The 15,107-nt window shown below is 46.6% G+C and overlaps 1 protein-coding gene across 1 annotated transcript; it reads right to left on the bottom strand.

Annotated features, from left to right (window-relative positions):
* Positions 1 to 13,510: 13,510 nt before the first annotated feature.
* On the bottom strand, positions 13,511 to 13,927 carry LOC309554024 (uncharacterized protein). The gene has a single exon (XM_082255544.1). It carries the CDS (start codon positions 13,917 to 13,919, stop codon positions 13,545 to 13,547), a length of 375 nt encoding a protein of 124 aa, XP_082111670.1. The 5' UTR covers positions 13,920 to 13,927; the 3' UTR covers positions 13,511 to 13,544.
* Positions 13,928 to 15,107: the final 1,180 nt, after the last annotated feature.

The following is a 15,107-nucleotide window of genomic DNA, read 5'->3' on the forward strand; positions in this document are numbered from 1 at the left end:
AGAACAGCAAAAAGTAAAGGAAACCTGTAATAACAGGCATGTTAAAGTGGAACTGCATTGTATCTGAGCACCAAAAACCATGAACACTATTTTATTCAATAAAATGATTTATTCAATTCATGTTTACTATTCAAAGCAAACTCACTCACTCATTCATGTCTCTATGCTTTATTTAATGAGAAATCACTTTAAAAAACATTTTTGGCCATGGCCAACTTAAGTAAGGGCAGATTTACGGTTTCCCGTGAATTAATGAACTTAAAAAAAACATTAAGCACCACGGCTGATGACTTGTTGCCCTGCAGCTTTCAAACAGACAGCTCATGTGAAGGTACTGTATGGGCAGAAAGCTGCAGGACATGTCTGCAGAAGCCTGACATTGCACCCCTAATCTATTATCACTGGTACAATGCTTTTCAGGCTCCTGTGGCAAAAAATAATAAATGCATATTTTTTTTCCTTCAAAAATATGTGCATTTATTATTTTTTCTGGAAAGGTGAACTGATTTTTAAAGTGTTTTCTCCTAATTCTCCTATTCCTGAAGGCACTTGAGATATAAAAAAATTGTCTTGCAAATGCATTGCTCGGGGTGGGCTTGCAGCCTTTCATCTACTGTGCTAGTTTCATATACTGTCAATAAAAAATTCTGTATATGATTTTCAAGCAGCTTCAGTCATGCCCTGGTCAGGCAGTTAGTACTGTGGACACCTAAAGCTGTGTGGTACACTCATCTGCTCTCTGATACAGTTCCAGAATGGTTTCAACGGGAATGCCAGCACCATAGCTAATCAGTGACTTCAGCAACTCTTGTAACTTAATTTTCCCTTATAAACCGTCTTCACTGACTTCAATGAACCTTGTCTATCCATCAACTCTTGAGGCTCCTGTGATGCTTGTGGCTCCAGTGATCCCTTTTGTCTCCAGTGATCCTTGTGTCTCCAGTTACCATTGCCATTTCAGTGACTTCTGTGACTCTAGAGACTCCTGTATCTCCAGTGACCCCTGTGTCTCTAGCTTTCCCTGTGTCTCCAGCACCTCCAGTATCTCCTGTGTCTTCAGCGACCCTGGCATCTTTAGTGACTCAAGCATTTTCAGTAAACCCTGCACTCCTGCACCTTCTGGTAACTCCATTGCTCTTGTTTTGCTCTGTGACCACATCCTGGCAAACACAGTGACCTCAGAACACAGTGACCCATTTCATACTGTGACTCCAGGGCACTCTGAGTGCCTCAGTGATATCTGCATTTCCCTGCAGCCACTGGTTTGCTCTTGTATTTCTTGGACTGACTTCCTCTCTCCCTGTAGATGACAATTTGCTGGAACCAGAAATCTGTTTTGGGTAACCCAGCTAAGCTTGCCTAAGGTACTCACCAGTCACCTAAGGTACTCACCAGTCACCTAAGGTACTCACCAGTCACCTAAGGTACTCACCAGTCGCCTAAGGTACTCACCAGTCGCCTAAGGTACTCACCAGTCACAATGTCACAAGGTATTCCCAGTCGCTAGATCCTCCTGGTCACTAGGGTTATCCATTAGTCATTAAGGTACTCCCAGTCACAAGGTATTCCTAGTCCCCAGTCACTACAGTAGCTCCCCAGGCACTGAGGTTTCTCCCAGATGCTAACGTTAGTCCTTAGCCTCTAGGGTTCTACCCATTCGCTAAGGTTACACCCAGTCGCTAAGGTTACACCCAATCGCTAAGTTTCCTCCCGGTCACTAAGGTTACTCGCAGTTGCAAGGTACTCCTAGTCACACGGTTACACCCAGTCCCAGTCGCAAGGTACTCAGTCGCAGGGTACTCCCAGGCGCAAGATACACCAAGTCACAGGATTACTCCCAGTCACAAGGCACACCCAGACACTTGGTAGCTCCCAGCCACCCATACACCAAGTCACGCAGTTACTCCCAGTCGTAAGTTACACCAGTTGCAAGATACTCCCAGACACATGGTTACTCACAGTCGCACGGTTACTCACAGTCACATGGAAGTCACAGTCACAAGAACTCTAGGTATTAAGGTATTAAAGTATTCCCAGTCCCACTGTTTGAGTCTGATGTCAGATTGAGTAGTAATTAATACAGGAAAAATATAAAACAAGAATTGTATGTAAACAATAGTTTACATACAATTTGTAAGATATTAAATCCTTGCAAAGGCTACTGTGTAGAAAAATTCACTTACAATCAATAGTTCAGTCAATTGCTATACATCGATCCTATCACAATCTATCTCTGATTGCACAAAGCTCCAAGTGGGTGCAACTAATTGCTGTCTAATAAAAAAAAAGTCCATTAGTAGCTGTGCATTTGTTAACCCCCCTTTAGACTAAACATCTCAACAGCAGCATCTCTACTTGGAGAGCAGAAAGGAATTGTTCCTCCTCTGAGTCAATCAGCTGACTTAGGTCTCTTTTACACGGCCGCTCCAATTTCTTCTTCCGCTGCGGCACTTTTTTTTTTTTTCTTCACGGACACGGATGACACTTGTGTCATCCGCTCCGTATGTTCGCATATCATCCCATCCGTTTGCGGATGATATACAGACATAATGTATGTCTATGGGGATTGCGGATGTCAGCGGATGACACCGCTGACATCCGATTTTGCATCCGTTCCGTTTTTTTAACGGAAGAAAAATAGGGTTCTGTTCCGTTCCAAAAAACAGAACAGAACTGAAAGGACGAAAATCGGATGTCAGCGGATGGTCATCCGCTGACATCCGCAAACCCATTGACATACATTATGTCCGGTTTTCATCTGCAAAAAAATGGGATGAAATACGGACATACGGAGCGCCCATGTGAAAGAGCCCTAAGGCCCCTTTCACACGGCTCCGTTCTGTCGAGGGAGCCGTGCTGATCAGCAGGGGATCGATCTGCGGATCCCTCACTGAGCAGGCAGATGACCGCTCTGTGTGCGGAAACAGAGGTGTCAGATCCCCGCTCTCCTCTATGGGGGAATCTGATGAGAACGAACCGCCTGTCCATTCTCATCCGATCCGCTGGATGGATGGAAAATAGGGTTTCCATCCGTCAGGATTTCATGGACAGGATCAGATCGGATGGCAGCAGACATGTCTCTGGGTGCATGGGGTATCCGTTCAGATCTGCCTGAAAAAACTAACAACCTGAATTTCTGCTATATTGATCTACATAGAACAGCAGTAAACTAGATGTCCTAACACAGTAGCTGCCACCTGCTAGCTGAAAAATGGTAGGTTTGAAATATTTATATGCAAAATAAAATAATAAAATGTGTATTTTTACTCTGGATTATAATTCAAGCATAAATATATTTGCAGTGATAGATAAACAACCTGTTACCATAAAAAGTAGCAGATTAGTCATGATCCAGCATGCAAAAATGTCCAAACAGGTGTTGGATTGATAGTTAATTGGGTGTTTCCCCCAAAACAGCAATCAGTCTGACTAGCCAGTACTTCTTCCAACCCTAGAGAATCAGGCTGCAAATACCAGAATGTGTGTGGACACAAAGACTTTAGTGCTCAGGGCTGTCTGGCCTTAAGACAGTGTTTTAAAAAGACCATTGTGATGAGACGTGAAAGGGACACTATCTTGTTGAGAAAGACTGTACTGCAATATACAGAGAGCCTTACAGCCCAAGCTGGGTGACTCCATAATTAGGAGGCTGAGATGTCATTCTCTTTGCAGAGACAGATTGTCGGTCTGAGTGAACTTAAGTAGCCAGGGGGTAGAAAGCACAATTTTGTTTAGTGTCATGCTGAAAAAACCCTGCTAGGGAAGTCCTCCTCTAAGGTCCCTTTCACACATGTGGACCGTGTGTTTGATCAGTTCAGTCACTTTTTCAAAGAAAAAATGGATAAAGTTACTTCAGTTTCTCATCAATTTGTCATCCATTTACATCTGCCAGCTATAGTTCCTAATCACTTGAGTCCCAGAGCCATTTTTTTCATGCAAAAACTGACCGTTTATGTCCATTTTTCATCCAATCCATTTCTTTAAAGGATGAAAAAATCGGATTTTTGTAAGATCTTACCGTAAAATCCTTTTCTCTTAGCTCATTGACAGACGCAGTCTTCTTGATTCACAAGAACTGGGTTATGTTGTCTCCGCAGGAGCAGGACTAGGCAGAAAGAAAAAACGTTCTGGCTCCACCTTAGGGGCAGTCCCTGAGGGTATATCCTCCCTCTCTCTGCTACAAGGCATCAGTTCTGTCACAAAGCAGCAACAGAGAATTTAACCCAACCCAACTCAATGATAGAGGGGCGGGTACTACGTCTGTCAATGAGCTAAGAGAAAAGGATTTTACGGTAAGATCTTACAAAAATCAGATTTTCTCTGTCGCTCATTGACAGACGTAGTCTTCTTGATTCACAAGAACTGGGACATCCAGAAGCAGTGCCACAAATGAGGGGTGGGATTGACAGAAATCAAAATCCAATCTAGAAGGCCCAACCGGAGCCAACCAGAAGTATCAAAGGACTCATCGAGTAAACAGATGAGACCTACCCCACAAATCCTCGAGGTAGACCAACAGTCTCCTCAAACAGTGGCCTGCAGGAACCTTGCGGCCAGAAGAGGCATCTGACGATGCCATCACATAAACCTTATACAATATTGTAAAGGTATGAACCGACGACTAAACAGTCGCCTTGAAAACCTGAACCACTGACGCCTGATGGCGGAAGGTCCAGGAAACTCTAAGCGCCCGAGTAGAATGCGCCTTAACAGGGAACGGGGGATCCCGACCCTTAGATAAAATAAGCCTATACCACCGTCTGTCTGATCCATCTAAAGATGGTCGCAGCAGAACAGGCAACCCCTTCTTAGGGCCATCCGTGATCACAAACAGTGAATCCGTCTTACAAATTGAATCCGTAGTATTCAAATATATCCTGATCGCCCGAACTACTTCCAAGAAATGCCATGCAAATTCTCGAGGATGATTGGGCTAAGGACATAGGAAGGACAATACACTGTCCTCATTCAATGAAACTTTGAAACCACCTTAGGAAGGAAGGATGGATTCGGATGAAGAACAACCTTATCCCTATGAACCACCAGATCTGGGGAACAACAGGATAATGCAGCCAGTTCTGACACCCTGCGTGCAGAAGTGATAGCCACCAAGAAGGCCACCTTCTGGGATAAAGTAAGCAAGGGAATCTCCCTGATATTTTCAAAGGGAGGTGTCTGAAGAACCGACAGCACCAAATTAAGATCCCAGGATGGTAACGGCGCGTGCACTGGCGGAGCCAGATGTCGCACCCCCTGTATGAAATTCCGCACCAAGGAATGAGTAGCCAAAGGCTTCTGAAAGAAGATAGCAAATGCTGAAACCAGACCCTTGATAACACTCAAGGCCAGCTTCTGCTCAACTCCCTGTTGCAGAAAAGCCAATATTCGGGCTACCGAATAAAGATGTAGATGGAACCCAAGGGATTCACACCACACAATATAAGACTTCCATGTACGATGATAATCTTTCTGGAAGTCGCTTTCCTTGTTTTAACTAGAGTAGGAATAACTGAAGCTGACAATCCCTTGTCCTTCAGCACCTGGGTCTTAATAACCAGGCCGTTTAAAAACCAGCGATCGTAAAGCAGGATGGAAGATCGGTCCCTGAGACAGTAGATCCTCCCTGAGAGGAAGTCTCCATGGGACGTCCGCCATCAGTCTGACCAAGTCGGCGTATCAAGCTCGACGAGGCCAGTCCAGAGCTACCAGGATTACTGGAATTCCTTCCTCCTCTATCCTGCGAAGAAGTCTTGGCAGTAACCCAAGAGGAGGGAAGGCATACATTAGCTGGTATTGCCCCCACGGGGTGACCAGTGCTTCTGCGGTCTCTGCTAGAGGATCGCGGGAGCGAGCCACGAATCTCTGTACTTTTTCTGTTGAATCGTGATGCCAACAGATCCACATCCGGGGTGCCCCAACGTAGGCACAACTGGTGGAAAACTTCTGGATGGAGGGACCATTCCCCCTGATGGCTGAGATAATCTGCCTGCCAATTTTGCACCCCCGGAATGAACACCGCAGAGATAGCTGGAACAAATCGTTCCGCCCAGCGAAGAATGCAAGCCACTTCCTTGGCCGCTCGGACACTCTTGGTGCCCCCCTGGTGATTGACATAAGCCACGGCCGTGGCGTTGTCCAACTGGATCCGAACCGGGCTGCCCTGGAGCTGCTCGGTCCAGTGAATCAGACAAAGTCTGATCGCTCTCAGTTCCAATACATTTATCGGTAACCTGGATTCTTCCAGGGACCAAAGTCCCTGGACAGATAACTGACCGAGAATTCCTCCCCATCCGGATAGACTGGCATCCGTGGTCACTATCGTCCAATATATTGGCAGAAATGACTTTCCCTGGCTGAGCATCGGAGACCGAAGCCACCAGACCAGAGACTCTCTGGTCTGTTTGCTCAATCGGATCCGATTGTCCAGGGATTCCGGATTCCGATTCCATCTGAGAAGAATCTCTTGCTGAAGAATTCGGGTATGGGACTGGGCAAATGGGACTGCTTCGAAGGAAGCCACCATCAACCCCAGAACCCTCATGCAAGTTCGAAGAGAAGACCAGCTGTTGGATAGTAACAACTGGACTGCTGATTGAATCTTCCGGAGTTTCCCTACCGGAAGGAAAACTCTTGACCTGACTGTGTCTAGAATTAGACCCAGATATTCGAGCCACTGGGTGGGAACTAGAAATGACTTTTTCTGGTTCACCAGCCACCCGAATTCCTGTAAAGAAATTATAGTAATTTCTATGTTTTGTAGCAGGGTCTGAGGAGACTCTGCATGAAGCAGGAGATCGTCTAGGTAACCTAGAATCGATATGCCTCTTTGGCGCAGTAGTGCCAACATTGGGGCCAACACCTTCGTGAAGACCCGAGGAGCCGTGGCGAGACCGAAAGGTAACGCCACAAACTGATAGTGGTTCTCTTCTACGGAAAAGCGTAGAAACCGCTGATATCCTGCGAAAATGGGAATGTGAAGATAGGCGTCCTTGATGTCTATGGACGCTAGGACATCCTCTGGATGCAGGAAGGCTGCTACTGTGCGAATGGATTCCATCTTGAATTTCCTTATGTTGAGAAAGGAATTGAGTGCCCTTAAGTCCAGAATTGGACGCACTTTGCCCTCTTTCCTGGGTATTGTAAATAGGTTTGAATAAAACCCTTGAAAACGTTCTGTCCAAGGAACGTGGACTACCACTCCTTGTTGTAGTAAATCCGTGACTGCTCTCCGCAGATCTTCTAAACGATCGGGGATAGTCGGATATTGGAAGGGAAGAATCGCGCCGCTGGGAGAGATCGAAACTCGATCTTGTACCCTGACCTTATGACTTCGCAAACCCACTTGTCCGGGATTCTGGAAAGCCATGGATCCGGGAACCGGCGAAGACGTCCCCCCACCCCAATTATGGGTGGGGGCGCACCTTCAGGCTTTGGACGATTTATCTTCAGGTCTGGAGGGGGCGGGCTTTTGCTTGCCCGACCAACGTCCCCTGAAGCCTCCTGAAGGAGCTTTGGAGGACTTAATTTTTTCACCCGTGGGACGAAAAAACTTTTTGTGAGCAGAGAAAGAAGGCCCTCGTCTTTGACGAGTTCCTTTACCCTTAACATTTTGCGGTAAAAAGGTGCTCTTTCCACCCGTGAGATCCTTAATGATCTCATCTAAGTTAGCTCCAAATAGACGCTCTCCTAAAAAGGGGATATTAGCCAATGCTTTTTTGGAACCTTGGTCGGCTAACCAACCTTTTAGCCACAGTGTACGCCTGAGAACCACTGCTGAAACTGATGCTCGCGCCAATAATGGAGTGGCGTCTAACGCCGCATCACACACAAACTGTAACCCCTGTATCATTTGTTCCAACAAATCTGATACCGCCTGAGGGACCTCTTCTAAGTCCCGGCGTAACCACTTGGTCCATTCAGTTACAGTCTGCGAAACCAGACCAATAGCAATTATTGGTCTGAAAGCTGATCCAATCAAGGAAAACATGGTGCGAGACATAGCTTCTATCTTGCGATCCACTGGATCTTTAAAAGACGGAGCGTCTTCTAAAGGAATAACCGTGGCTTTATTCAATCTAGCAATTGGTGAATCCACCACAGGTGGTTCTGTCCATTTCTTAATGAGGGTTTCCTCAAACGGATAACGCCTGTTAATGCGTTTAGAAATAGCAGAGGTGCGTTTTGGCAGACTCCATTCTTCTTTGATTGGATTGCCAAAACATTTGGGCAATGGAAAAACCTTCGCCACTTTGATGCGTTTTTTAGTCCCAAAAGGGATTTCAGTTTCAGCTATTTCCGACGGAATACCCTGTAATCTTAAGGTTTCTTGAACAGATACAATGAGTGCGTTTACCAACGCTTCCTCTCGGGCTATGGCTGATGCCGAAACATCCTCCTCACTGTCTGAAGAGACAGTACACGAGACACCAATCCCAGATGAAGTACCTGCAACTGCAGAAATAGGCTCAGATTCTGAATCCGAAGTTTCAGATAATAAGGGGTTAGGCGGGGGTCGCTTTCTTGCGCCCTGTCCCTGACAAGCCACTTCCACCCGGGACACAAAAGTTTCCATAATAGCTGACAATGATTCAACCGTCAGTGGGGTGCTGGAGGATCCTGCAGACACCTCGAGGGGATCCGGTGGAGATACATGAGTGGCAGGGTCCATGTTAATTCAGGACACCTCTGCCAGAAAAAACAAAAAAACTTTTTTTTTTTTTTTTTTTATGTGTCTCCCCCTAGCGCAATAGCGCCCCTCAGAGTACCTGCTTCTCGATCCCCACAGAGAGAGAGAGGGACCCCCAAGATTTACCACCCGATGCAGAGAAGTTTCCAACCAACTGCAGTCAGCGTCTGTCTTTTACAGACTGGAAAGAGCTGTGTTCGTTTTCCCGGGTAGAAGGACGTGGCTCCGCCCCCTGTGTACGCCTTCCGGTGTTCCCAGCTCTCCACGAGGTAGCTGGGCTCATCAAACATGGCCGCCCCCATACGGGAGACAATAGACTCCAAAAACATGGCGGCCGGCGTGACCTGAGGACATTCATGCACCCGGTCTACGGCAAAATGGCGGCGGACTGCCGAAATCGTTTTTCCCAGCACATCCACCGGCATTTCTGCTAAGTGGCGGTTTATCGATCTGCAGGAGGTACACTACAATTAAGGTAGGATTATACCTCCTATGTCTGCTGTAATACTACAGTCTGCTGGGTAGAGTGTTAGCTCTCAAACCAAGTCCACTTCCCACCAAACACATACTGTATTTACAAGGGGGACTTTTAGTGTCAGATATATACTGACCATGTATGGAGGGGCCCATAATTCATACTGCCTCATAACGAGGAAAAAAGGGAACGTTTACTCACCATACCGAACCGGCAGGCACCCTCTCTTCCCAATACCCTCTCCACCGGGGTGGGGGGTTGTGGACCACTCCGGACGCCTCGACTCTCTGGTTCCTGGCGTCCAAGCAAGACTTTTAACTCGCAAGGTCAGTCCCTCCAATGGGACTCCGTCGCGGCCAAACCAGCGCGGAGCTCTGGTCTGCACGCGCTCGTAGGCAGAAACCGGGGTAACCACTGGATCTCAACATCCAGCCCGTCGCCCGGCCCCGCATACTTACTTGAATGTGTCGCGGCCGACCAAGCGCAATGCAATGGTCTGCGCGCGCTCGTAGGCCGGCTGGGGTGACCACTAGTGTCGCCCAGTCCGGCGTATTTGCTTGAAGATCTCACAGGAAAAAAACACTGGAGAAAACTACCTAAAAAATATTTTTTCTAAAGAAAAAATCTTGCCAGGACCAAAAAGATCCCAGCAAGGAACTTAGGTCCTTACTCCTGACTAGACAGAAAAAAACTGATGCCTTGTAGCAGAGAGAGGGAGGATATACCCTCAGGGACTGCCCCTAAGGTGGAGCCAGAACGTTTTTTCTTTCTGCCTAGTCCTGCTCCTGCGGAGACAACATAACCCAGTTCTTGTGAATCAAGAAGACTACGTCTGTCAATGAGCGACAGAGAAATAGAGCTGTTTCATCACCGAAGCAGATGAAAACTTAAGTAAATGGATGATCATCCATTTCAGACATCTCAAGTCTCCCGCAAGTCGCGGGAGACTCCCGCTATCCGCCCTGAGCTCACGGACACCCGCGAGCTCAGGGCAATATCCCGGCTGTGTGTGTGAGTCAGTCACAGTGAGTCAGATGAGATGACTCATCGATGCAGGCAGAAGACTGTGTCAGCTGTCAGCAAGCTGAGCCTGCACAGAGAAATCATGTCGGAGCCGAAGTAGATCCGGCTCACAGGCGGAGTGATATGAGTCCGTGGGAGGAGCTGCAGAGAACAAGCAGCGGCTTTGCTCTCTACTACAGCCACATCTTCTACTCCAGGAGGCATTTTGGCACGCGGGACCGATCACTGTGACACCCCACTCTGTGACAGACACAGTGACCTAACCTGAGCGCAGCACCAGAGAGCCAGCACCTGAGACCAGTACCAGCAAATGACCAGCACTTGTGACCAGCACCAGTGACCAGTACCAGCAAGTGACCAGGCCAGCACCAGTGACCAGGCTAGTACCAGCACCAGTGACCAGTACCAGCACCAGTGACCAGTACCAGTACCAGCACCAGTGACCAGTACCAGCACCAATGACCAGCACCAGTGACCAGTACCAGCACCAGCACCAGTGACCAGGCCAGTACCAGCACCAGTGACCAGGCCAGCACCAGTGACCGGTACCAGTACCAGCACCAGTACCAGCACCAGTACCAGCACCAGTGACCAGTACCAGCGACCAGTACCAGCACCAGTGACCAGGCCAGTATGAGCACCAGTGACCAGCACCAGTGACCGGTACCAGCACCAGTGACTGGTACCAGCACCAGTGACACATACCCGCACCAGTGACCAGCACCAGTGACCAGTACAAGCATCAGTGTCCAGTACCAGCATCAGTGTCCAGCACCAGTGTCCAGTGACCAGGCCAGTACCAGCACCAGTGACCAGTACCAGCACCAGTGACCAGTACCAGCACCAGTACCAGCACCAGTGACCAGTACCAGCACCAGTGACCAGCACCAGTGACCAGCACCAGCACCAGTGACCAGCACCAGTGACCAGGCCAGTACCAGAACCAGTGACCAGTACCAGAACCAGTACCAGCACCAGTGACCAGTACTAGCACCAGTGACCATTACCAGCACCAGTACCAGCACCAGTGACCAGTACCGGCACCAGTGACCAGGCCAGTATGAGCACCAGTGACCAGTACCAGCACCAGTGACCGGTACCAGCACCAGTGACCGGCACCAGCACCAGTGACCCGCACCAGTGACCAGTATAAGCATCAGTGTCCAGTACAAGCATCAGTGTCCAGTACCAGCATCAGTGTCCAGCACCAGTGTCCAGCACCCGCACCAGTTACCAGACCAGTACAGTACCAGCACCAGTGAACAGTACCAGCATCAGTGACCAGGTATACTGATTACATTTCATTTCATTATTCTCTGGTTGTGTTAAATTGGAAAGGGGGGGTGCGGCGCAGGCGTGCGTGGGGGGGGGGGGGGGCGGCGGCGCAGGCGTTCGTGCGGGGGGGGGCGCACCTCCCTGAAGTGACTTTGCCACCTCCCTGAAATGAGTTTTGGCAGGTTGGGATGTCTGCCATTTACATGTTTTTCTATAGGAATGCATTGATGTCCATTTTTCATCCGTCAACGGATGGATAAAAAACAGATGAATGGTCCGCATGTGTAAAAGGGGCCTTAAGGAACGTTTCTTGATGAATAAAGGTAGAAAGCCTTCGAACACAAGTTGGCAAGTGGACTGAGTCTTTGAAAGTTCTACATTTAAAGCTTATTCTCACAACATATCATTAGCAAAGAATGAAAGTGGAAGGTGGGGCAGACAGTTAGTAAAAAAGGGGAGTATAATATTAATGTTAAACTTACCTGTGATTGGTGTGTTTTGAAGCTTATACTGTGTCCAATGGTCTTGGCTCAAGGTAGCCCCTATGAAAGAGAAAAAGAATGCGTCATCAGGACAGTCAGCAGGAATTGAAGATAGAAGCACATACTGCCCTCCCACCCATGTCGTGATTCTGATTATGAGGTTTTTGCCCTTTCAATGAAAGGGGTCTATAAGTTGATTGACTCAAGCTTTAACAGCAGAGCTGAAATATGTGTTGTTTAACACGTTTGATGAAAATTATATAGTATATTTGTTATAAATACCAGTTGTTGAATACCAATAATAAAGGGCCGCAGCCTATTGATTCCCCAAAGGAGTGTTTTTTTGGAGTCCAGTGATTAATTATTAGTGTTAATAATATATGCTCTGTCTACTGCCCCATATATATATATATATATATATATATATATATATATATATATATATATATATATATATATATTTTTTTTTTTTTATATATATATATATATATAAAAGAAAGATTTATTTGTAGCACTTAACCTGAATATACAAAGTAGTGGTCAAGCATCAACTAATGAGGTATACGGTTATATAATGACAAGAAGACTGTCTATCCTCAGAAATCTCTGCCATACACACTTCCATAGTACATTAGGATACAGAGGGAAAAAAAATTAAATAAAGAATCTTGACATTTCCCCAAACTTCTGCTTTTTTATTTTTTTGCACCAAAAACTATATAGTGAACAATAATCTCAGAGTCCAAAGATCTATACGGAATGCCCAGCTTTCCCTTCCGGGGATTTCTTTGGCCTTCTTTGCATATGGAGAACATTCTATTCTAAACACCGTTATATTACAAGAAAGCAGCTTCACTCCCAACACACGCCGCCCCTCCCCTGCCGCTTCATAGATGGACAGAGAAATCAAGCAAAGCTTTATCAACCACTGAAAACAAAAAAAAAAATCAGATCTTTTTTCTATTGTAGCAATCAACCAGTACAAACAAAGCACCAATAAATAACATTTTACAAAATAAAACCTTAGCGCTATCTTGGCTGTGATGATGGTAAAGGTCCTCTAGTGCATGTGGGTTTACAGTATATAAAAATTCATCGTACCGTAAAATGTACAGATATAAAGCACGTCCTCTACAAGTTAAATTCAACCATTTCACTTAAGCCCCGTACACACGTACCGATTGTCGGCCGTAAATATTCAGCCAACTTCCGATCGGCCGATTGTCGGCTTGTTAGTATGATGCTTCCGACAACCAACTGCGACTTTTCGGCTGAACAAAATCTGGTGTGCAGGCTATAAAATTTTTGTTGCCAACAAAGAACGGCCGATTGTTCGTCAGTCAGTACAGATTTCGGCCGACAAAAGCCAGATGAGCAAGACTGGGCATGCTCAGAGAAGAAAAAACACACGGAAAGTAGACCAGAACATGACATCACTTCTGAAGTTGATTGTTGTTGGCCGACAAAATTCGTGTGCAGTCTAGAGCACATTTCAACCAACAAAACAACACTGGACAAAAGACGGCCGATCGCTCGGCCGACAATCGGTACGTGTGTACGGGGTTAAGCTATAAAATATCTGGGATCGGGGGAGGGGATGGAATTAGGTGGACTCTTTCACTTCTGTGGAATCTCCGTTTTCTGTCTTCTGTTTTTTAACTTCGGTTTCCTTCTCTTCTTCTTCTGCTGCACGTTTCACAGAATGTCCATCAGATTCAGGCTCATCACCTTCACCTTCCTCCTCCTCTTCCTCATCTTCACCCTCACCCTCTCCTTCTACTTCACCCTCCTCCTCTTCAGCATCCTCTGGGTTATCTTTGCTGTGTTCTGTACCGTTCTCCTCGGTTCCGTTCTTCGCTTTGTTGCTCCCGTTCTCTTTCTTCTCCGGCTCCTCTACTACTTCCTTCTTCTCTTTAAGATCCTTGGCGGCGGGAACCTCGGCGGGGGCGTTGGTGGTGTCTACCTCTGTATCTGCCATAATTCCTGGCAGAGAATACGGAGGATGAAATCTGACAGAGCGCGAGGTGAGGAATGAAAACCTGTACATACATATTTACAGCAGTGTGAGTAGGTGTTTCACTGAACTACATTTTAAACTGTATTTAAATTGCAAAATACATGTTTTTTCAAATAAAGTATTCATAAAGTATGAATATAATCTTAAGGCTAGGTTCACACTGTGCGCGGACGCGGCTCAAAGCAGGGCTCCGGTGCATCCCTAGTCTCCATTTCAGGGACAAACCAGGCCTGAATTTTTGCCTTAATTCGGACCTGAAACAGAGCCAAAGACACACAGGACCCTTGTGCAATGCACTCCGCGGTCGCACGGGAGATGTGTGAACCGGCTCCATTAGGAATCGGTCACAGTCTCCTGTCATGCGAATTGGATGCAGGGAAACCCCACATCCAATTTGCATCAGTGTGAACCCAGCCTAAAACAAACACGGTCCCTATCCTGTAGTGTTCACAAACATCCTCTTCTTATTAGATAAACAAAAGTGACTACAGCTTTCCTCCACCACATGTTGGACACACAGGGGTTGATTTAATAAAACTGGAGAGTGCAAAATCTGATGCAGCTGTGCATGGTAGCCAATCATATTCTAACTTTAGCTTGTTCAATTATGCTTTGACAAAAAATGGAAGCAGATTGGTTTCTATGCAGAGCTTCACTAGATTCTGCACTCTCCAGTTTTAGTAAATCAACCCCACACTCACTAACTTTTATTGCCAACTTCTCTCAGGCCCTGTTCACACCTGAGCGTTTTTCAGCCCATAAAATGCTCATCTGTGAAAATCCAAAACGCCCAACAATCAAAATCCCATTCATTTCAATGGCCCCTGTTCACATCTGAGCGTTTTGTCCCCTGAAGCAAAAGCCTGTAGCTTCTTTTTGGGCTGATCAAGAGCTGTTCTGGTCCCATAAGAATGCATTAAAACACCGCTATTGGCGTTTCACCGGCGTTTCACAGGTGTTTTTCAAACACACAGGTGGTCTCCACCCCTTTTAACACACCCATTTTTATACATAAATCAAAACGCCTGCAAAAAACCCCCCAAAAACATGATTATAAACGCCCTTAAAACGCCCAACAAACACCAGAGAAACGCCCAAAAAACGCTCCAAAAAAAGCCTACAAAAAGGACCAAAAAACGCCTGAAAAAG

The sequence above is a fragment of the Pelophylax lessonae genome (genome assembly GCF_965119305.1).
Source record: "Pelophylax lessonae genome assembly, chromosome: 4".
In the NCBI taxonomy this organism is placed as follows: Eukaryota; Metazoa; Chordata; class Amphibia; order Anura; family Ranidae; genus Pelophylax; species Pelophylax lessonae.

Coding starts and splice junctions, on each gene's coding strand:
- LOC309554024 (XM_082255544.1), bottom strand. CDS start 13,919: ATGGCAGATACAGAGGTAGACACCACCAACGCCCCCGCCGAGGTTCCC.